Consider the following 25,148-nt stretch of genomic DNA (forward strand, 5'->3'; position numbering starts at 1 on the left):
CGGCGACCCGCAATGATCTATGACGGGTGCCGACAGTCGACGTTAAAGTCGCGTGAGAGGGACAGGCCCATTAGAATTGAACCGGCATCTCTGACGCTGGAAGGCAGCAAGTCTACTGCTACGCCACTGTGTAATCTAGGCCAACATTTTAGTATGATGGTGAGAGAGAGCTGCACTGTCAGACGTTTTCTTCATGAATGATATGTTAAATTGAGTTGCTCACACAGATTGACCAGTTAAAATCTCTTAGCAGCCATTGCAGCAAAATAGGTGAGTTCTGCTTTTAACCTGGCCAATTTCTATTACACTGTCAACATCATTTGCAGTTTATCCCTTTATTTGTGTGTAAAATGGATGTAAATTTCCTTTATTTCATTAGCGACCGCACTTTGAAAAGTATTTCATGAGCTGTGAAATGCTCTGAGACATCAGGAAAGATTCTGTGTGCTCTTTCAGCTAATTCATGCAATTTAGGCAGTTGCAAACTGTAGATTATATGATGGAATTAAGCTTTGGTAGTTTTATCACAGCTTTTCCCTGTGCATTATCTGGAAACGTCAACGGAGAGGAATTGGCAAGTTGCCCGGGTTGTTAGGAGGGAGGGTCATAGGTTAAGGCTTGCAGTAAAATAAACTGTGACATATAAATTGCTGCTTGATTATACAATTGTGTAAAGTGACTCCTTGATGGTTTTACTGTTGGTTAATAAATGTTTGAACAAGACCAAAATGAGACTTCAACAATTTTTTTCAACTGAAATTGGGTCCAAGAGATCTTTGTTGACCTAAAATTGAGTCAACATTGTCACACTGTTGGTGAGGCTGCGATTTGACATTAGTGTTTTATTTGTAATTTTACTCTTCTATTAACACCCATATTTACACACACACTCACCAAATGTGTCCACCAGTTGAACAACTCCCCAATAGGGCTTTTTAAATGGATCATCAATTCTTAGTTATTTGCTGGCCGATGTTATTCTTGCTCTTGCTGCAAGGGGAAGATGCTGAAAGACTTTGTCCTGACTTTAAAGTTTCTGCACAACCTACTGTGCCCAGGCACTTTCCCTTCCATGTTTGGGAGAATGAGCAGACGGCATGCAGAGCAGAATGAGTTGTGTAATATTGCCATTCACTCGTTGAATTTTAGAAGAGTGCAAGATGATATTTTCTAAACATATGTTTAGAGAGGAGTCGACAGGGTAGATATTAGTCAGTTGTTTCCTCTGGATGTGGAATCTAGAGCTAGGAGACATTATCTCAGGAAACAAAATGTTACCCAACTGGAGTGGGATAAGGAGATATCTCTTTGCCCATGTTATCACCATTATAAGTCCAGAAGACTGTTGTTGCCTAGCTATTGGCACTATTGATGTCATGTTTTAGATCAAGGGTATCAGACAGCATAATAACCACAAGGAAGAATAGATAGGTAAACAGATTGATAGGGTAGGTAATCAGAATCTTTTTCCCTTCATGGAAATATCAAAGACTAGAAGGCATAGCTTTAAGGTCCGAGGGGGAAAGTTTAAAGGTGATGTGCGGGGCAACTATTTTTTGTGGAGAATGGTGGGTGTCTGGAATGCACTGCAAGGGGTGGTGATGGAAGCATACAATAATGGTGAAATACTTCAATAAATAATGTGTTTTTTGAGCTGATAACATATCACATGGATTGTGATCCACATACAAAATAGTAACCTTAGTTTCCTGACCAGTGGTATTTAAAATCATCATAAAATTTGTTATGATAATGGTGTTGTAATAATAAATGATAATAATAATCAGAACATCTAGACACTCAGAAAAAGCCTTTGATAGAGTTTAGTTTAGAGATACAATGTGGAAACAGGCCCTTCGGCCCCTCAAGTCCGTGCCGACCAGCGATCCCTGCATATTAACACTATCCTACACACACTAAGGACAATTTATTACATTCATCAAGCCAATTTACCTACATACCTGTACGTCTTTGGAGGGTGGGAGGAAACCAAAGATCTCAGACAAAACCCATGCGGTCACGGGGAGAACATAGAAACTCCGTACAGACAGCACCCGTAGTCGGGATCGAACCCGGGTCTCCGGTGCTGCAAACGCTGTGAGGCAGCAACTCTACCGCTGCACTGTTCCTCAAGAATGATACAAACAGTCCACATGCAAAGCAAAGCCTAGAAATGAACAAGAGGAAGCAGTAACAATGTCAGTAGCCTGTTATTCAGATATTATTTGGGATATTTAGTATTTTTGTTTTGTAAAGTTGACTGAACTCTGCAAAATAGTGATTTTCATGGATGATACCAGGGAGTTGGTTGGATAGAATATTCTGAGATCTACAAAAATGTGGGGAGGAATGATAAACGATATGTAATGTGTAAGTAACTGAAGGCTCAAAATATAAAATAAATTAATGACATATTTTATAAAGTGTTGAAACTGCTGCAGATGAGACTAAAAAACAGAGTGATTCATAGCCACAACATTCACTTAAAGCCATACATTACAAAGGAAAAGAGAATGTTGACTCAAATTGCCACATTGCAGACGACAATGGAAATAAATTTTAGATGAGATATAAATGGGCCCCAGATTTACAGTCACATATTTTACACTTTCATACAGTTGAAATCTTACATCAAGTTGGGCATCAGGTTCCTAATTTAACGTCCTTTGATGCAGCTTTTTGTGCACAGTTCGAATACAATCATCAAATTTTAAATCAATAGATTAAAAACAGTGTGTAGATGTAGTAAAATGGAATAATACAGGTGGCACGGTGGCGCAGCAGTAGAGTTGCTTCCTTACAGCGCAGGAACTCAGTTCAAACCTGATTAGGGGGTGTTGTGAGTACGGAGTTTGTACGTTCTCTCCCATGACCCTGTGGGTTTTCTCCAGGTGCTCCAGTTTTCTCCCACACTTCCAAAATGTACGGGTTTGTAGGTTAATTGGCTTTGGTAAAGATAGTAAATTGTCTCTAATGTTTAGGATAGCATTAGTGTATGTTGTATGGGGATCGCATGGGCTCAGTGGGCCGAGGGACCTGTTTCCGCGCTGTATCTCTAAATGACACTAAATACGTTTACTCATTGAGCAATATGATAGGAAGGAAAAGTGAACTGCTGGACCAGACAGAGCTGAAGGGCAGCTATCCCTAGTTCAAGTATGAATTTGTGCCATGCGGAAAGTTGCCCACACACATACACAAACGCTCATGTGCATATATAACAAATAGAAGCCAATGTTTTGTGTGAGTTGCCCACAACCTCATATTTACATGGAGCGGTGTGGATATTCGTGGATTATTACGCATTTAATGAAAGAAACAAAATGAATCCAACTGATTGAAATCAGGTTGTAAATACCTCCTTTCAAATTAATGTGCACACTTTCATTTGCAAAGAAAAAAGCCCTGTCTTGGTTCATTGTAACATTTGATTATAGAGAACATGACCTTGTGCCACAAGTTTTGATTACACTCCTCCTTCACATCCTCCTTTACATAGGTTTTTGCCATTGCAACTTTTAAAATTATTAATAGTATACAACATCAGGAACTCATTGTGGACCCATGAGATCCCAAGGATTAGAATCATCTGAGAGGAATAATGATCATTAAGTCCTCCGAAGGATGAAGGAATAACTTGCAGTTGGATGTAAAGGTGCTGCTGTTGCTTGTGTTTGACAATGCAGTGAAAAATCTGGTACGATAGGACGTATCAATTTAACCCACAATATTTGTCATGCCGTAAGACAAGACCACATGTTTCATTTACTTGATGAACTCTCTCTCATAACCTGTTAGTGGGTGTACAGCATCCATTTAAGAAGTTGTGAGGAGAAGCAGCAGTATTCAGCAGGATATAGATCATTTGATGCAGAGAAATTGCAGATGGAGTTTAATCTGGACAAGTGTGAGGTGGGATACATTTAGAAGATCAAATGCACAAGGAAAGTATATAGTAAACTGCAGGACCCCAAGGAGTATTTATGTACAGTTACATCTTAGGTTTCAAGCCCATTTCTTCCTGAAAGTGGCAACATGGATAGGTAGTAAAGAAGGCAAACAGCCATGATTGGTTAGGGCATTGACTGTAAAGTCATGTTGCAGCTACATAAACCCTTTACGTGGCAACTCAGTGAATACCTTGGGTATGGAAAACAACGAAATGTCACTGTAACTTGTCACATGTGACAATGAAGTATCATTCATTCATTCATTCATTAGGCCCACCATGTGATGTTATCTACGCCTATGGACCACATGCCTCATGTTTTTCCTATCCAAGTCCCTGTCCAAACCCCTTTTTAAACATTGTGATTGTATCTGCCTGCACCATCTCCTTTGGCAGCTTGCTCCAGATTATCTGTGTGAAACAGCCCTCTGAACGTATTTAAATGTCCCCTCTTAAACCTGTGTACTCTCATTCCAGACTTCCCTGTCCTGGGAAAACAAAGTCTTCAGATTTGTGAAACATGATCTATCCTGCACAAAATCATACTCATTCCACCTCATCAGTCCCTGCCCATCCAAATAAACATAAATGCCTGTCCCTCAGAATCTTCTCCAACAACCTCCCTATCACCGATGCAAGGCTCAACCAGCCTAAAGTTACAGGCATAAGTAATAGGCAACTTATGTAAACTCGCACTTACGTAAGCAATTCCTTGAGCCCACTGATGCCCACATGTTCTCCATGTCGGAGTTCCCACCTAGTCTCAACGTTGGAGTTCCCACCTGGGCTCCGCGTTGGAGCTCCCACATCAGAGCTCCCACCTGGTCTTCAGGTGAATATTCAGGTGAATTCCACGCTGAATAGAAAATTTGTGGGTGCGCAGTAGCATTTCCGTTTCCGGTTTATGTACCATCTGATTTGCACAAGTGTCCGCGAGTACTTGGTTTATCTCTACTGCCCTTTTGAAGAGGGGTCAATGTTAGATATCCTCCAGTTTTCTGGTATCTCACGTATGGCCAACGCGGCTATAAAATATCTCCATCAGAACCCCAGCAATCTTGTCTCGTGCTTCCATTAGTATCTTTCTGCAGATACTGTGAAGCAATGGATGTTTATCCATCCTAAAGTGCTCCAATACTCCTAGCACTTCCTCCTTCCTGGTTACAGATGTACACCAAAATACCACAACAAATAGCAATGTGGTCAACAATTGTGTTTTTCAGTAATGGAGTCACTGCTCTTAGGTAGACAAGTGCAGCAGCAACTACACACACAAAGTTACATCGAAGGAAGCCGATCAGCCCCTTGTGCTCCAGCAGTTTTCTGATAATCCTGCAAACCAATCTATATCCAATGCATGCTCAATTGTTATTCCAAAAATGTTGAGGAATTTATTGTGCCACACATTCAGGAAATGAGAACAGTCAGGATTTTGTGTGTGTGCATAAATCAGTGGGTGATGGAGAAAGCAACATCTTGTGTTGGTATTTGCTGAGGGATAATTGTTCCCTTAATCATTGTAATGTAAGGCCAGCAATGTAAACAATCCACTTTTGAATTAGTTGCTCCTTTTGGCATTGTAACTGGTCTTCCTTTCCATCAAAGTCAGTTGGAAAGAACATCGAGCGGAGACTATCATGGACTATCATGATATTTCATACCATTGCACAAAAGTGACAGCACAGAACAGGCTCTATGCCAGCTGTCAAGTACCTATATATATATTAATCCTATTTTCCAACTTGGCCCAGAGCCTTCCATGCCCTTCAGGTTCAAGAATGCGCCCAGATCGTTCTTAAATATTTCAAAAGTACCTGGTTTCACCAATCCCTCAGGCAAAATGTGCAGCTTTCAAATATCTTTTAAACAAAGGAAAAATAAAATCAAACCCAGCCTATTCAGTCTCTTTTCATAACTGGAAACCTCCATCCCAAGCAAGTGGTGAATTTACTGTGCATCACATCTAGGTTTGACACATAGTTCCCCAAGTATGGTCTAGTCAAAGCTTGCCACTCTTATATTCTCATGCCCCAGCTATTAAAGGCAAGTATCCTGTATGTCTTCTTAATCATATTATCTAACTGTGCTATTGCCTTCATTGATCCTTGAAAATGTACATCAGTACTCAGTACTTACTAGGGCCTTTTTCATTCATTGTGTATTATTAGTCATTGCCTTATTAGTCATCCAACATATGCATTGTCTAATAGTTTTACAATTAAATTCCATCTGCCATTGCCACACCCATCTTACCCATTCATCAATACTGTCTTGTTCACTAAGGTCCTTACTAACAATAACACTACAATTTTTACATTAACACCAAACTTGCTAATCATACTCCCAGCTTCCACATCCAGATGATTAATATATATTTAACAAATTCAAGGGCTCCAGCCACAATCCCAGCTGTGCATCTCTGGGGTACAATGGCAAACAAAATTACTGAAAATCATAGTCTGCCAAGCCAATTTATGATCCAATTTCCCAAATTACCCCGGATTCCATGAGCTTTTATATTTTGGACCAGTCTCCCAGTTGGGATCTTATCAAGGGCCTTGTCGATGATATGAACTGCACTACCGTCACTGACACAGTCAGTTCCACAGAGTGACATTAAAGCAAATGTGTCAGACATGACCTACAGTTTACAAGGTGGAGTGTGAGGAAGTTGTTACAGGAGTGATTGAGATGGGGAAGTCTGCAGTAAGGAACCATTTGTTGACAATCTGGGACCAGTATTGTGATTGTCTGGTTATCTGTGCTATCTATCTATGACAGGAGTCGCTTGTTGGAGTGTGCTTCGTGGGATGTCTGTACCAGACTGTCTGAAGGAGCATGGCCACGTCACAGAGTCGGTGTGGATATCCAAGGCAGATGTCACCTGTGGGGTATCTATGATGGGTTGTTTAGTCAGGGAGTTTGTAGTTGGCTGTTGTTATTAGCATGCCCATTTGTGGTCAGCCTGTGGCCATCTTCCAAGGGCAGCTCGTCTCTTGCTGGTCTGTCTGCGGCTCAATGTTGAAATTGTGTGTCACAGAGGTGCTGTCTGCTGCAACTATTTGCCTCCTTTGTGCTGGGTTGTTGGCAGAGGGTTAAATCCTCACTAGAATGCCTAAATCTGTTTAGTTTAGTTTATTGTCACGTGTATTGTCACGTGATGGAATAGGAATGGAGGGTTATGGTCTGAGTGCAGGTAGATGGGACTAGGGGAAAATAAGTGTTCGGCACAGACTTGTAGGGCCAAGATGGCCTGTTTCCGTGCTGTAATTGTTATATGGTTTATATGGGTTATATGGTGCACTGAGGTACAGTGAAAAGCATTTGCTCTGTTGCGGGATAGAGCGGGGATGGGGCGGAAGTTTATACCAGATCAGCCATGATCCTGTTCAAAGATAGAGCAACTTCGATAGGCCAACATTCAGAATGCTCAATTCAGGAATTGGAGGTGCAAAGTGACTTGGCAGTGCTCATGCAGGATTCCCAAAAAGGTTAATTTGCAAGTCAAACAGGTACGTGAAATACTAGCATTTATTTTGCAAGGACTAGAATATATAAACAGGGATATAATGAGGCTTTCTAAGGCACTGGTCAGACCACAAATGGAGTATTGTGAGCAATTTTGGGCTCCATATCTGAGGAGGAATGTGCTGACATTGGAAAGAGTCAAAAGGAGGTTGAAGAAAACGATCCCAGGGATGATTGGTTAATGTATGATGAGATTTTGATGGCACTGGGCCTGTACTTGCTGGAGTTTAGAAGAATGAGGGGGACCTCTTTGAAACTTATTGAATAGTGAAAGGCCTGGATAGAGTGGATGTGGAAAGGATGTTTGCACCAGTGGGAGAATCTAGAACCTGAGGCCAATAGCCTCAGAATAAAAGGATCTACCTATAGAAAGGAGATGAGGGGAATTCATTGCCACAGAAGGCAGTGGAGGCAAAATATAATGGATATTTTTAAGGTGAAAATTGACAGATTCTTGATCAGTATGTGTGTCAGGGTTATGGGGAGAAGGCAGGAGAATGGGTTTGAGAGCGAAAGATAGATTAGCCATAATTGAATGTAGACTTGATGGGCAGAATGGCCGAATTCTGCCCCTATAACCTATGAATTATCTTGTCTCATTGAATGAAGAATGACATTGACAATCATCTTCTCTGGTGGGCTGTATTTTTTCTTATGTTATTACATTATCTTAAGTATTATGCATTACATAAAACCAGTATGCTTCTCCACTTCAGGTATTAGTACACCAACATATCTCCCAAAACGAAGAAAGACACAAAATGCTAGAGTAACTCAGTGGGTCAGGCAGCATCTCTGTAGAAAAAGCATGGGTGGTGTCTTGTGTCTGAACCCTTCTCAACCTGAAACATTGCCTATCCTTATTCTCTAGATATGCTGCAGGACCTGTGGAGTCACTCTAGCACTTTGTATCTATTTTTGGTATGAACCAGCATCCACAGTTCTTTGTTACTATCTCCCATAACGGCTCACTGCTTTCCCATGCAAATAGGTGACCAATACACTTGGATAGTCGATTAATTGATTCCTAATTATAGGTAAACACCCACTTTTCCTTTGTCCAATAATTATAAAAATAATAAATAACTCAGAAGTTTTTTTTTCAATAAATTGTGGTTTTGCATTGTTTATGCGACTTGTTTTCTCTGACCCCCTATCCTCTATCTCGTTGAGACTGCAAAGCCGTCCTTGAAACATTCACAACAATGATCATTGAAAAGACCACAGCCTTCTGCTAGGGGCCTCCTTAACCCCCCGACTAAAAATTACATTGAATAGCTTTGAATCCACAGGATCAAAATAATTAGTACCCTGGAGGCATCCCCCTCACTTCAGTTCAGCTTTCTTTCATAAGTTGTGGGTCTACCTGTCCGTATCAACTATAATGCACTGGATCTATTGTATTTCATTTGATATATATTTCACACAATTTCATTTATTTTTGTCTTTCAGCTGTATGAGCTAGATGATGATCCAAAGAGGAAGGAATTTCTGGATGACTTATTCAGCTTCATGCAAAAGAGGGGTGAGTGTGCTTGTGTCAATGCAAAGTCAGTGCATTTTAATCTCATTCTCTGACATGGGTGTTATGACTTGGGTGTGACAAGAATGCTTATTTTTCTAGATTTAGCTTATCCCTAAAAATATATGTATATTTCTGTATCATGGGGTGAGTGACAATGCCGCATTACACCACCAACCTCCCTCTATCTCGGACAGGTGGGAGGGAGATTTCTGTCTCTGAACCCCAGTGCCCACATCACCTCATTGTATTCCTGTGCCCTTGTTTCTCACTGATGAGCCTCGTGTTAATAATTTAGGCAAGCACTTGATGGGGTTCAGGCAAGAATCAAGAAGGGAGGGGGAAAGATTGTGGAGACATTTACTTTAAAATATATTTTATTTACCAAAACCTGGACAGTCGAAGTACACCTGAGCCCCTTCTTTAAAATTTGAATATCAACTTGCAGGCTTTTTGCAAGTCAAATTAATGAAACACGTCAGTAAATGTTCATCTGTAACTTTGCTCCACAGCATTTCTTCTTGTTTCGTTGTTTTTACTTATTTAAATTTCCAGCTTAAAATTCATTAAGGTAGAAAACAGTCAGCCATTGATCAAGACCTTAAACTCTGTCCAGAGGCTTAGAGACCATTGTTGCAACTCAATTGCTACCTGAAATAGAACAACAAACTGGATAAAGAAACATTCAGTGCAATATGGCTGTGGCAGAGGGTTACAGGGCAAGCTAAGAATGATTCAATTTGTCACTGCTTGAAGCCACAAGCCATATGTTTACAAATAACTTCACAATCATCATCATTAAACTACATGCACATTCTATCATTTTTGTTACAAATAGATGTCAAATGTACAAATATTGCCAAAGATAAGATGCCAGCTGAAAGCTTCATTGACCTCTGCTGTGTGGATTTCCTGAGGAAAAATTACATGTCACTGTGAATGTCCAAAGTTGATTTACTAGTAGAAATAATCATTTGTCAAAAAGTGGATATCAACTAAGAAAGTCTTTGAATATAAGTTTCATTGATAGTTGCAGCAAATAAATATTAGGTTCTCCATTAAGAATGTTTTTTCTCACTCCTCTTCTACTGTCTCGATGCTGAAGTAATATTTGAAGGCCAGCTATTATCTTCCACTTCTGGTCTTCACTTGCAGTCTTTTAAAATGTTTGCAACATATTTGACATTCCAATTGAGCTCATGTTGTCTACATCTTGTATTCATATATTTAAATTTCCAGTCGGTATTGGCATTAAACTAAAATTCATTAAGCTAGAAAACAATCAGCCATATAGGTGGTGATCAAGACCTGAAACACTGATTAATTTTACCATTAGCTGTCCAGAAGCAATGAGATAATTAGAAACATAGAAAAATAGGTGCAGGAGTAGGCCATTCGGCCCTACGAGCCAGCACCGTCATTCAATGTGATCATGGCTGATCATCTAAAATTAGTACCCCTTTCCTGCTTTTTCCCCATATCCCTTGATTCCATTAGCCCTAAGAGCTAAATCTAACTCTCTCTTGAGCATCCAGTGAATTGGCCTCCACTGCCTTCTGTGGTAGAGAATTCCATAGATTCACAACTCTCTGGGTGAAGACGTTTTTTTCTTATCTCAATCCTAATTGGCCTACCCCCTTATTCTTAAAATGTGACCCCTGGTTCTGGACTCCCCCTACATCGGGAACATTTTTCCTGCATCTAACCTGTCCAACACTTTAAGACTTTTATATGTTTCTATAAGATCCCCTTGCATCCTTCTAAATTCCAGTGAATAAGCCCAGTCAACCCATTCTTTCATCATATGTCATATATTTAATTTTCCAGTAGGTATTGGCATTTGTTGCAACTCAACTACTACCTTAGCTGAAATAGAACAACAAACATAGAGACATAGTCATAGAGTGATACAGTGTGGAGACAGCCCCTTCAACCCTACATTCCCACTCCGGCCAACATGTCCCACCTACACTAATACCACCTGCCTCCGCTTGATTCATATCTTTACAAACTTGTCCTATCCAATCCTGTCCAACAGTTTCTTAAACGTTAGGAGAGTCCCTGTCTCAACTTCCTCCTCTGGCAGCTGGAACCATACACCCACTACCCTTTGTGTTAAATAGTTACCCCTCAGATTCCTATTCAATCTTTTCTTCACCTTCACCAATGTCCTCTGGTTCTCGTTTCCCCATCTCTGGGCAAGAGATTCTGTGCATCTACCCGATCTATTCCTCTCATGAATTTATACACCTCTGTAAGATCACCCCTCATCCTCCTGTGTTCCAATGAATAGAGACCCAGCCTACTCAATCTCTCCCTATAGCTCAGACCCTCTAGTCCTGGCCAAACATCTGCAGCACAAAGAGACGTTCAGTGCAATGTGGCTGCGGCTGAGGGTTGCGGGACAAGCTAAGTCTGATTCCATTTTTTTTCACTCCCTGAAGCCACAGCATTTTTATCTGCTTCTTGTATTTACCTGGCTTTTTCTTAAAGCATGTCACCACCCCTCATAGATCCACATCTATGAATATATAGACATTCATCTATAAATAATGAACATGTGAGATTTGGATCTCATTGCAATTCAAATGGAATAAAAAGAGAAACTAATTAAATCAACAGAAACTAATTTAATTTACTCAGCAGGTCAGTCAGCATCTGTGGAGCAAGAAACAGTGATCTTTTTTGATGAAGAGTGATTGACCTGAAACATTTACTCTGTTTCTGTCTCTACTGACTTGCGTAACTTGCTGAGTAGGTTCAGCATTTTCTGTCTTATTTCAGATTTCTAATGTCTGCACTGCTTTGCTTTTGGATATTAAAGACAGAGCTGTGGGAGGTGGAGGTTATTTAAAGCCTTTAAAGTTATTGTTTGAAATACAGAGCAGCCATTTTGGACTCAAGCTCCATCTTTGTTGTCAGAAAAGGGAAATTGATTACAAAATGATACAACACGATTTCACACAAAGTGTGGTTGGTGGGTGGATGGAACAAGCTGCCAGAGGAGGTAGTTGAGGCTGGGACTATCCCAACCTTTCAGAAACAGTTAGACAGGTACATTGATAGGACAAGTTTGGAGGGATATGGACCAAGCGCATGGAACAAGGTGAAACAAGTGTGGCTGGGACATGTGGGCAATTTGGGCTGAAGGGCCTGTTTCCACACTGTATCACTCTATGACTCTATGACTCTATGATATAAATTTATTTATCCCAGGAAATTGATCTGCTAACAGTCATAAAAAACACAAAATACATGAACATTAAATTAAAGTGATGAGTGGAAAGGATTGGGAATGTGCAACGATTGGGGGGGGGGGGGGGGGGGGGGGGGGGGGGGGGGGGGGGGGGGGGGGGGGGGGGGGGGGGGGGGGGTGGGGGGGTTTTGTTTTTTTGAGTCAGTCTCAGTCAACCCCACAAAAGAATGGGTTGTTGTACAGTTTGACAGCCACAGGGAAGAAGGATCTCCTGTGGCGTTCTGTCCTGCATCATGGTAGAACCAGTCTGTTGCTGAAGGTACCCCACAGCTTGACCAGTGTGTCATGGAGGGGGTGAGCTGTATGGTCCAGGATGCTCCGCAGTTTGAGGAACACCCTCCCCTCCAAGACTACCTCCCGTGAATCCAACTCTGCCCCCAGGATGGAGCCAGTCTTCCTGATGAGTTTGTTAAACGATTAGTACAGGTGTCAGTTCTGGGGAGAAGGCAGGAGAATGGGGTTAGGAGGGAGAGATAGATCAGCCATGTTTGAATGGCAGAGCAGGCTTGATGGGACAAATGGCCTAATGCTGCTCTTATCACATGATCTTATGAAATACGATGATGGGTTTTTAACATCTGGAGTTTGAGAGATTAAGAGAGTGAGACAGGTGAAATCTCAGCACCAGGGATCAAAATGGTGAAAAAATTACCTTTTCTTAGATTTACACAATCCTTGGATTTGAATTTGCTAAGAGAGACAATGAAGAAGTCATTTATCTCAGTCCAAACTTGCGATGCAGATCTGCAGCAGCAATTAGTTGCCATGTTTGTTATGCAGACAGGGTCAGGCCTGGATGAAGGATGCATCTTCCTTGACCTTACCCAACAATTTGCAAATTGCATGCAGACATTTTTGTAGACTTCCTCTTTGGTATTTTCTCAGGCTATGCAGCACCTGAGTAAATGAGTAATGCATGGTTAAAGATGCAACCAGTTCCACTGATGAAATCCTCCCTGCTTCAGTTTGGTTGTGGTTCCAACTGAGAAACAACCTGCAGTTAACACTTGGGTCGTGGGTAAGGGAACGGGAAGACAGGTGACCTAGACTGGAAGCTACTCTGTCTAATCCTGCAGCATTAGTAACTATACTGGTGACTCAGTTCCACGTTCCTAACATTGATTAAAATATTTACTTTTCTTTCCATCATTAAACTCAAGCAATCAAAAAATAGTTGAGCATTCATGGGCATTGTTCCTCCTTGTCAATACTACATTTGGTTTTACATGAAGTCGTGGACATAACATTTACTTGTATGACAGCACACCGATAACACTCCATTTTAATCCCCAATACAGAATGGAAACCAACCCTTCCCCTATCCTGTAGAAACTACTGTAGAGGCTAGTTTACAAAAGAAGACACAAAGTACTGCAGTAACTCAGCGGGTCAGGCAGCACCATTTGGAAAGTGGTGAAATCATTGGACAAAGTCAGCATGGATTTACGAAAGGTAAATCATGTCTGACGAATCTTATAGAATTTTTCGAGGATGTAACTAGTAGCGTGGATAGGGGAGAACCAGTGGATGTGGTGTATCTGGACTTCCAGAAGGCTTTCGACAAGGTCCCACATAAGAGATTAGTATACAAACTTAAAGCACAAGGCATTGGGGGTTCAGTATTGATGTGGATAGAGAACTGGCTGGCAAACAGGAAGCAAAGAGTAGGAGTAAACGGGTCCTTTTCACAATGGCAGGCAGTGACTAGTGGGGTACCCCAAGGCTCAGTACTGGGACCCCAGCTATTTACAATATATATTAATGATCTGATGAGGGAATTGAAGGCAATATCTCCAAGTTTGCGGATGACACTAAGCTGGGGGGCAGTGTTAGCTGTGAGGAGGATGCTAGGAGACTGCAAGGTGACTTGGATAGGCTGGGTGAGTGGGCAAATGTTTGGCAGATGCAGTATAATGTGGATAAATGTGAGGTTATCCATTTTGGTGGCAAAAACGGGAAAGCAGACTATTATCTAAATGGTGACCGATTGGGAAAGGGGGAGATGCAGCGAGACTTGGGTGTCATGGTACACCAGTCATTGAAAAGTAGCCATGCAGGTGCAGCAGGCAGTAAAGAAAGCGAATGGTATGTTAGCTTTCATTGCAAAAGGATTTGAGTATAGGAGCAGGGAGGTTCTAACAGTTGTACAGGGTCTAGACCACACCTGGAGTATTACGTTTTTGGTCCCAAATCTGAGGACAATTGCCATAGAGGGAGTGCAGAGACGGTTCACCAGACTGATTCCTGGGATGTCATGACTTACATATGAAGAAATAATGGATATACTCGGCTTGTACTCGCTAGAATTTAGAAGATTGAGAGGGGATCTTATAGAAACTTACAAAATTCTTAAGGGGTTGGACAGGCTAGATGCAGGAAGATTGTTCCCGATGTTGGGGAAGTCCAGGACAAGGGGTCACAGCTTAAGGATAAGGGGGAAATCCTTTAAAAACAGAGATGAGAAGAACTTTTTTCACACAGAGAGTGGAACCATCTCTGGAACTCTCTGCTGTAGAGGGTACTGTAGAGGCTAGTTCATTGGCAATTTAAGAGGGAAGATGTGGCCCAAAGTACTGGGATCAGTATGGAGAGAAGGCAGGTACGGGTACAGGGATGATCAGCATCTCATATTGAATGGCGGTGCAGGCTCGAAGGGCCGATGGCCTAGCACCTAACTTTTCTAGTTTCTATCTCTGGAGAGGAATTAACTTTTAGGAAGGAATGCAGATGCTGGTTTCAATCGAAGATAAACCCAAAATGTTGGAGTAACTCAGCGGGGCAGACAACATCAATGGAGAAAAGGGATACGTGACGTTCTGGGTCAAAACCCTTCTCTCAGGCAGAAGAAGTGTCACAACCCAAAACATCACCTATTCGTTCTCACCAGAGATGCTGCTTGATCCGCTTAGTTACTCCAACATTTTTTGTCTATGTATAGATAGGTGACGTATCGGGTGAGAGAGTCTTAGCCCTGACCTGAAACGTCACCTATCAATGTTCTCCAGAGTTGCTGTCTGACCCACCGGGTTACTCCAGCACCTTATGCCCTCCCTGGTCATATTTGCCACCCCTTTGCTGACACACAATTTCAAAGAATCATGCACTCAAACCCAGAGTTAATTTAATTTAAACGGTTAATTCAAACTCTTGAATGTGATCTCCATTCCTTGCACAAAATGTGTTCCTTCATGGCATCCACATTAAATTCCATTTGCCACTCATCTGCACATTGTCGTAACCCATCTGGGTCTTTCATTTCTCCTTATTGTTTGCCAGAGCAGCTTGTGTTACCAGCTAATTTTAAAATTATGCTCCTACAAACAGATCTAAATTATATGTAAAGAGAAGTTAACTAGTCCAGTGTGTGGTGCAGGAAGCAGTCTGGAGATCATCATCCTGAAGGCCTTTTTAGTGCCAGGTTCCTTAAACTCTCTCTGTAAGATATCAAACATACATCTATTTTTGCTATTGACTGCAGCGGGATCATGATTTATGACTGTTCCTCCTCCCTAAAGATCTTTCTCCTGTTTCTATTCTTAGTAAACAGTGTTGGTGACCCGAAGATTTACTCTCAGTCCTCAGTGCCATTTCACACCATGGAGAGAGACTTTGTGGACCTTTGCTCTGCCTCGTGCGTAGGAATGAGGAGGATATTCAGTCAGTGGGGAGCGAGGGTTGGCAGCTGTGAACTGAAGATCAGGGCATGGGTAGAATTGATGAACAAGGCATGCGGCCAAGAAACGGGAAAAGGGTGTATTTAAGAAATCTAGGGTTGGAAATGAGGTGCAATTGATGAAGGGGAAAGTGCTGAACAGAGATCAAGTGAGTGGCTGAGTGTGTATTGAGACAGTGAGCTCACGTACATGGAGGCTTGTAGACTTTACCAGTCATATGGACAGTATATGTCCATTGGTGGTGAATCTGTTGTGAATTGGTGGTGAATCTGTGGAATTCTTTGCCACAGAAGGCTGTGGAGGCCAAGTCAGTGGATACATTTAAGGCAGAGATAGATAGATCTGCCATGATTGAATGGCAGAGTAGACTTGATGGGCCGAATGGCCTAATTCTGCTTCTGATCTTATGTAAGTTCCGGATTGAGTCGGAGTGGGGTGTTTTCACTAGGATCAGTGGATCCGGGCTGAGATTGGAGGGAGCCATAAGGGAGTTGATAGATCAATATCTATCATTGCGATGAGGTGGAAGTGTGAGCTGTGGATCGGGAGGGAAGTAAGTGAGTCTTATCTCTCTTTCTTTTGTGCACTCTTACATTGTTAAAGGAGGCCATTTGGCCCACTGAGTCTATGCCAGCTCTCATAGCAATCCCATCAATTTATACCCCATATCTCCCTGCAATCCCTCCTCTCTCACATGCTTACCAATACCACCCTGATCGTCCCACCACCCCTTAAACAGAATGCAATTTACGGCACTAATTGTCGTACCAACCAGCAGGACTTTGAGGTGTGGAAGGAAAGTGGAGCACCTGGACTAAACCCACTTGGTCACAGAGAGAACGTGCAACTAACAGTGCTGGAGAATGGGATTGAGCCTAGGTAACTGGAGCTGCAAGGCGGCAGAAGGATTGGGTCACGTTTCGGTTCGAGATAATCCAGAGATGCTTCTATCCAGAGATGCTGCCTGTTCCGCTGAGTTACACCAGCATTTTGTGTCTATTGCCACAAAGTCTTGTTTCTGTAAGTTGAGGACAGGAATGGTGGCAGGAATTAAATATTGGATGTGACTTGCCTTAATGAGTTCCCAATTCAGTACAGCATTGTGAATACCTGCATGCACCAGGAGTGTCAATGAGGCTGATAGAACCTGGGCTAATTTCCTCAGTAGCCCTGTAGATCTATCAGAAATTGGATTCATCCTGGAGATAGTTCATGCTGAAAGCACCAGACTGTCCAGTTGGGGCCTGCCAGGTTACTTGACAGAATGGTGTGATTCAACAAAAGTCCAATCACTTCTCAGTCTGGTAAAATAGTTTCAAATGCACAGCACTGAACGAAATAGCACCCCGCATCATCAATGTACACAGGTGCCTCCAAAATCAAAAATACAACTTCTTCAACTGGTCTCAAGACAGAACTCTACAAACCTTTGTAATCCCTTGACCTCTTGCAGCTTGGAACATAACTGGAGATTAGCTGTAGATTCAGGAATGGCCTTTAACCTTCCTGATCTGTGTGTCTCAGGTGTTCATTACACTAATCAAGGACTAAAAGGAGCGTTGGGTTTATATGAATTTTAGTGCTTTTCCTTTTCAATTTAACCATATAACTATATAACAATTACAGCACGGAAACAGGCCATCTCGGCCCTACAAGTCCGTGCCGACACAACTTTGTTTCCCTTAGTCCCACCTGCCTGCACTCATACCATAATCCTCCATTCCCTTCTCATCCATATGCCTACCAATTTATTTTTAAATGATACCAATGAACCTGCCTCCACCACTTCCACTGGAAGCTCATTCCACACCGCTACCACTCTCTGAGTAAAGAAGTTCCCCTCATGTTACCCCTAAACTTCTGTCCCTTAATTCTGAAGTCATGTCCTCTTGCACTGCCTATACAAATATTCAGGTAAAACTGCCATAATATCTTCTTCTGAAGTACTGTAAATCTGACTCCTAATCGGTTAATTGAGACTTATAAGAAGATAACTCTTGTGGAGGGAATTTATTTTCATCAAAGGTATGACTGTTACTGAGTTTAATTATTTTCTTATGATCTTGAAACAATCTAAAATCTTCCCAGGATACAAAAAAATCATCTTAATTTCTTGATGTATTTGCAGTTGGAATTGGCTAAGTCCACATCTAATATGTGCGAATTGTTATAGGCAAGTTTGTCAAAGTTCAGAACATCCATGTTGTGGTAAGGAAGAGGGATAGGGATGACAAAGTACGGAACCTTGGATAACTAAAGATCTTGTAAAAGGAAATGCATGCAAGGTATAAGAGGATAGAATCAGACAGCAACTTTGAGGAAAATAAAAAAAAGGAGGAAAGAATTTATGAGGACGATTAGAAGGGCCAAAAGGAGCCACAAAATGTTTTTGGTGATTCAGATTAAGGGAAATCCCAGAAGCAAGAGGGTAACCAGGGAGAAGGTAGGGCCGCTCAAGGTTAAATGAGGGAATTTGTGCTTGGAGTCTGGGGATGTAGGTGAGGTATGAAACAAATACCCTGCATCTGTTTTCACCAAGGAGAAGGACATGGAGGACAATGAGATAAATGTGGGGAATATTAACATGCAAGGACAGTTTGAGATGAAGAAGGAGAAGATGTTGGGGCTCTCACAAAGCATTAAGGTGAATAAATCCCCACAACCTTATGAAATTTATCCTACGTTATTGAACAAGGCAAGAGAAGAGATTGTGGGAGCCTTGACAAAAATCTTTGTGGCTTCTCTAGCCACAGGCAAGGGATAATCCAGGGAATTATAGGAGGTCATGATGCAGCTTTATAGGACGTTGGTTTGACCACATTTGGAGCATTACGTGTAGTACTGGTCATCCCATTGCAGGAATGAGGTGGAGGCTTTAGAAAGGGAGCAGAAGAGGTTCATCACGATGATGGCTGGATTAGGGGGTATTAGCTACCGGGAACGGTGAGACAGACTTCAATTGTTTTTTCTGGAACACCGGAGTTTGCGGGGAGACCTGATAAAAAAAAGATAGGAGATAAAATTATTAGAGGCATAGACAGTCCGAAGCTTTTTCCCAGGATGGAAATATCAAATGCTAGAGAGCATAGCTTTAAGGTGGGAGGGGAGGTTTATGGAGATGCATGGCACATTCTTCACACAAAGGGTGGTGAGTGTTTGGATTGTGTTGCTGGGGGTGGGGTCGAGGCCAATATAATAGTGGCATTTAATAGACTTTCGGATAGGCACATGGATATGCAAGGAATAGAGGGATATGGATCATGCGCATGCAAATAGGAGTTGGTCTTGGCCTCATGTTTGGCACAGACATTGTGGGCTGAAGGGCCTGTTCTTGTGCTGTACTATGTTCTATCTCTATGTTTTTCAAATAGTCATTTTGAATGTAAATTGAGTCAATGTAGACTTGTTATGAATTTTGTTTTTATACCTTTTGCTGAGACATTGTTTAATCCCCCTCCCCCTCCATCAAAGCCTCTATCTGCAGCCCTCTCATAGTTCAATCCCTTCTGTGCTAAAAACCATGCCATTGACTATTGTGTAATGGCAATGTACAGGTTAACAATGGCCAGCTTGCTTGTGAGTCAGGGTGGTGAGGTCTGGCCAGGTGTACATACAGAAGGCTATTCATCAACAGAGGATATTGCAGCTGAGCGACATACTGCTTATGCACACCCACATATAGCATTAGACTACGTCCACTACTGGGTGGTTTTAGAGAGGGACTGTGCGCTGTCCACGGGCACCCAGGGGGGTTTCCGGGGCTGCTGGGCACCGCGGGGGGTTGAATGCATCCTTAACAAGGATGGTGATATAGTTGTATAATAATTAATTTGGTATTGAAGAATATTTGTTTGACTTGTACTATGGTGGCGTGTTTTGTTTTGATTTATTCTACACTGTACATATTATTGTAAATAATGGAATACATTTTTTTGGGTTATTAAAAAAAAATAGTGTTAGATTAAATCTGACAAGGTTTTCTGTTGCATCACATGTGCTTAAGTATATCTGACCTAGACACAACATGTTGGAGTAACTCAGTGGGACAGGCAGCATCTCTGGATAGAAGGAATGGGTGGCGTTTCGGCTTGAGACCCTTCTTCAGACAGCTTCTGCATATCTGAAACCTATGTGATAAAGAAACCTTTTGATACTTGACTGAGTGTGGGTTAATGTAACTCGAACACTTCACTTAGCTGTAAACCAAGGAGGATGAGTAAATAAACAACCTGCATCTGTGACACGCAGTAGAAATAACACTGATGATGAAGGTGGCTATTGTGTTTTAAAGCAACGTCATTCATGAGCTGTGAATTTGATTGCATTTTCCCTTTCCTGACTATATTTTACCTTTTCGTGCAAGTTTTCAGCAGCAAAGCCTCCCCAGACACTCCTTTTAAGATGTGTTTGTCTAATCTTTTCTGCTGCAGTCGTGCTGGAGGGCAGGCTCAGGGCAGATAGGAAGGCAACATCCTGGAATTATGTTCCATTGGCAAGGTGCAATTAACTTTCAGTTTTATGGTGCAATAGACATATTTTCTCTTTTCACACAGTGTTAGCATCTGTTACATTTGACTGCTCTGGCACTGTAATGGATATTTAAGCTTATCTCAATGAAAGCTACAACTCTTACTGAAGAGTTGGAATTACGAAGCAGGGCTGTCAGAACATTACAGAAAATCAATTGAAATATTGGTGTTGCAGGTAAATTATAACATTATCTTTATTTTTTTTTCTCTTCTGCTTGTTGTGATGTTTCAAGTCTCTTCATCTGGTAGCAGTCAGAATGGGTACAGCCAGTTGATAGATTCCATACTGTTGCTGCACAAGTTTAGAAAGGCTCAGTGACTATTACCATTCTAAGCATATGGCTGGCAGGAATAACAGTCCCACCATTATTATTAGTAGCATTTTTATATTAAAAAGTATATAAGAAGTTTAAGAAGGAACTGCAGATGCTGGAAAATTAAAGGTAGACAAAAGTGCTGGAGAGGCTCAGCGGGTGAGGCAGCATCTATGGAGCAAAGGAAATAGGCAATGTATCGGGCCAAAACCCTTCTACAGTGGTGGAATCTGAAGAAGGGTTTCGGCCCGAAATGTTGCCTATTTCCTTCGCTCCCTAGATGATTAAGATTCTGTCCGCTTACTTTCGCTAGTGCTGGAAGAGACTCCTTGTACGCTCCCGGCCAACAATAGACCGCTATGGACTCCATCCTTCCTGAGGTCATCTGTTGCCAGCCCTGTTTTGTTCTGGTCTTCTCTATGTATCAATCTGAAGAAAAGTTACGACCCAAAAATGTTACCTATTCCTTTTATCCAGAGATGCTGCCTGACCCGCTGTCAACATTACTCCAACATTTTAGAAACAGAGAAACATAGAAAATAAGTGCAGGAGTAGGCCATTCGGCCCTTCAAGCCTGCATCGCCATTCAATATGATCATGGCTGATCATCCAACTCAGTATCCTGTACCTGCCTTCTCTCCATACTCCCTGATTCCTTTAGCCACAAGGGCCCCATCTCCTTCTTAAATATAGCCAATGAACTGGCCTCAACTATCTTCTGTGGCAGAGAATTCCACAGATTCACCACTCTCGGTGTAAAAAAATGGTTTTCTCATCTCGGTCCTAAAAGACTTCCCCCTTATCCTTAAACTGTAACCCCTTGTTCTGGATTTTTGTCTTTCGTCTATCTTTCATATAAACCAGCATAAACTCAATAGGCCAAACGACCTGTTTCCACACCATATCTTTAAAGTCGAAAATTGTTTTACCTCTATCAGCTTTTTCCCTATTGTTATCAGTCTATCTGCTGAATAGACCTCTCACAAACTGATGTTGCAGTTCTGATTTTTGCAATTGTAATAACATGTAGTTGTTATCACAGTCATTTTGCACAATGTTGTTGTTCTGATTCAACCTACCTCATTTCAGCCCATGCACTTAAAAAAAAACTTAATTCTCTCGATAGCTGTAGCATGATATTCAATACTCTTGTTATCTTTCTCTTTGCGCTACTTGGTGTACATTTGTATGACTTAATTGTACTTGTGTATGATATGATTGGTCTGGAAAGCACATAAAGAAAGTTTTCACTAAATATTGATAAACATGACAATAATAAACCAAAACCAACACCAGTCATTTAAGATGATAAGAAACTCACTTTGAATATTTCAAATTAGTCAGACCTTACTTTGCTCCAGTTACAGTGATGGCTCACCCAATAAGTAGGAATATTCTCATGTCATAGGAGCAGACTAAGGCCAGTTCAGCCCATTGAGTCTACTCCGCCGTTCAATCATGGCTGACCTATCTTTCCCTTTCAACCCAATTCTCTTGCCTCCTCCCCATCCCATATACTCAAGGATTTTGCTTAACTGTTTCTGCAATGAAACAGCTAATTTTAGAGTCCAATCTAACTTAAGGCATGAGTACAATCCTCCTGCAATAGTGAAAAACATTTTCATGGATTGGTGGATGTAACTGTTTTCTTAATGAACCAGTTTACTCTTGGCTATTCAATGATGAGTGGCAATAGATGGACGATAAATTCCGAGGTAGAATGAATAGTGTTAACACTGATGCTCAGTGTGAGTCCTGTCAAGATTATTCTCTTCTGACCTCTTTTCATTCTTCAAAATCGAGGTTGAGGTAAGAGAGGTTACAAGGGGTTTTGCGACCTTGTGCAGAAAGAAAGAGAGCCTTAAGTGCTTTAAGTCAAGTACAAGTCCTCCCCTGGTTTTCCATTTCTTAGAACTGTTTGTAACCCAAAACTACAAGTTAAAAATATGGCATCCCAGCAATATATTTAAATATAAACCAGCATTCAGATATTATTGGGAAGATTGGCATGTGCCCAAAATCCATCCCACCCATCTCCAAAATGCTCATTAATTTGCATGGGTTGGACATATAGGCTTTTGTAACCTGGGAAAGATCTGTATAGGCTGATGGGCTCAAGTGAATCTCTTGAGTATAAGGGATGTCAGAAGGAAGGAACTTCAGAAGGAAATGAGGAGAGCAAAAAGATATTCAGGCATAAGAAAATGATGATGCTGGAATCATGAGCAAAAAACAATGTGCAGGAGTCACTGAGTAGTCAGAAGAAGAGTCCCGACCTGAGACACTGTCATAGAAACATAGAAAACATAGAAAATAGGTGCAGGAGTAGGCCATTCGGCCCTTCGAGTATTCAATATGATCATGGCTGATCATCCAACTCAGTATTCTGTTCCTGCCTTCTCTCCATACCCCCTGATCCCTTTAGCCACAAGGGCCACATCTAACTCCCTCTTAAATATAGCCAATGAACTGGCCTCAACTACCTTCTGCGGCAGAGAATTCCACAGATTCACCACTCTTTGTGTGAAAAAAGTTTTCCTCATCTTGGTCCTAAAAGATTTCCCCCTTATCCTTAAACTATGACCCCTTGTTCTGGACTTCCCCAACATCAGGAACAATCTTCCTGCATCTAGCCTGTCCAACCCCTTAAGAATTTTGTAAGTTTCTATAAGATCCCCTCTCAATCTTCTAAATTCAAGCGAGTACAAGCCGAGTCTATCCAGTCTTTCTGCATACGAAAATCCTGACATCCCAGGAATCAGTCTGGTGAACCTTCTCTGTACTCCCTCGATGGCAAGAATGTCTTTCCTCAGATTAGGAGACCAAAACTGTACGCAATACTCCAGGTGTGGTCTCACCAAGACCCTGTACAACTGCAGTAGAACGTCCCTGCTCCTATACTCAAATCCTTTTGCTATGAATGCTAACATACCATTCGCCTTCTTCACTGCCTGCTGCACCTGCATGCCTACTTTTAATGACTGGTGTACCATGACACCCAGGTCTCGTTGCATCTCCCCCTTTCCTAATCGGCCACCATTCAGATAATAATCTACTTTCCTGTTTTTGCCACCAAAGTGGATAACCTCACATTTATCCACATTATACTGCATCTGCCATGCATTTGCCCACTCACCCAGCCTATCCAAGTCACCTTGCAGCCTCCTAGCATCCTCATCACAGCTAACACTGCCCCCCAGCTTCGTGTCATCCGCAAACTTGGAGATGTTGCATTCAATTCCCTCGTCCAGATCATTAATATATATCGTAAATAGCTGGGGTCCCAGAACTGAGCCTTGCGGTACCCCACTAGTCACTGCCTGCCATTGTGAAAAGGACTCGTTCACTCCTACTCTTTGCTTCCTGCCTGCCAACCAGTTCTCTATCCACATCAATACTGAACCCCCAATACCGTGTGCTTTAAGTTATTATACTAATCTCTTATGTGGGACCTTGTCGAATGCCTTCTGAAAGTCCAGATATAACACATCCACTGGTTCTCCCTTATCCACTCTACTAGTTACATCCTCGAAAAATTCTATAAGATTCATCAGACATGATTTACCTTTCATAAATCCATGCTGACTTTGTCCAATGATTTCACCACTTTCCAAATGTGCTGCTATCCCATCTTTAATAACTGATTCTAGCAGTTTCCCCACTACTGACGTTAGACTAACTGGTCTGTAATTTCCTGTTTTCTCTCTCCCTCCCTTTTTAAAAAGTGGGGTTACATTAGCTACCCTCCAATCCTCAGGAACTACTACAGAATCTAAAGAGTTTTGAAAAATTATCACTAATGCATCCACTATTTCTGGGGCTACTTCCTTAAGTACTCTGGGATGCAGCCTATCTGGCTCTGGGGATTTATCGGCCTTTAATCCATTCAATTTACCTAACACCACTTCCCGGCTAACCTGGATTTCACTCAGTTCCCCCATCTCATTTGACCCCAGGTCCCCTGCTATTTCCAGCAGATTATTTATGTCTTCCTTAGTGAAGACAGAACCAATTTGGTTGGTTGGCGGCGCGACTCACCAGTTGCAGTTGCAGCGGCCCCTGCAGCCTGTCTCTGTCTTTTTTTATTTTTTGTCTAGTTAAATGTAGTGTTGGTGTTTTTTATGCAGCCTATCTGGCTCCCTGGGGATTTTCCCTCGGCCCGTTTAATTGGGGGCCATTCAATTTCCACCTAACGACCACACTCCTGCGGCTACTCACCATGGATTTCACTCGGAGTTGACCGCTGCTGCGACTCGACTCCTGGGGCTCGGAGGCTCCAGCAATGCATTTGACCCCTCGGGGTCCCCTGCTATTTCCGGCAGATTAGCCCGTTTTGGAACGTCTTTCCTGGGACATTCCAGTGAAGACAGAACCAA

The 25,148-nt window shown here is 41.9% G+C and overlaps 1 protein-coding gene across 3 annotated transcripts in view; it reads left to right on the forward strand.

Moving 5' to 3' along the window:
- arid3c (AT rich interactive domain 3C (BRIGHT-like)) overlaps positions 1 to 25,148 on the forward strand; it is a 447,638-nt gene that overhangs the window by 286,324 nt on the left and 136,166 nt on the right. For all 3 annotated transcript variants that reach the window (XM_055632177.1, XM_055632191.1, XM_055632184.1), the window contains exon 3: positions 8,930 to 9,002. In XM_055632177.1, the coding sequence (XP_055488152.1) occupies positions 8,930 to 9,002 (73 nt within the window). The remainder of the gene's footprint in view (positions 1 to 8,929; positions 9,003 to 25,148) is intronic.

Source organism: Leucoraja erinacea, chromosome 1, assembly GCF_028641065.1.
Source record: "Leucoraja erinacea ecotype New England chromosome 1, Leri_hhj_1, whole genome shotgun sequence".
Taxonomy (NCBI): domain Eukaryota; kingdom Metazoa; phylum Chordata; class Chondrichthyes; order Rajiformes; family Rajidae; genus Leucoraja; species Leucoraja erinaceus.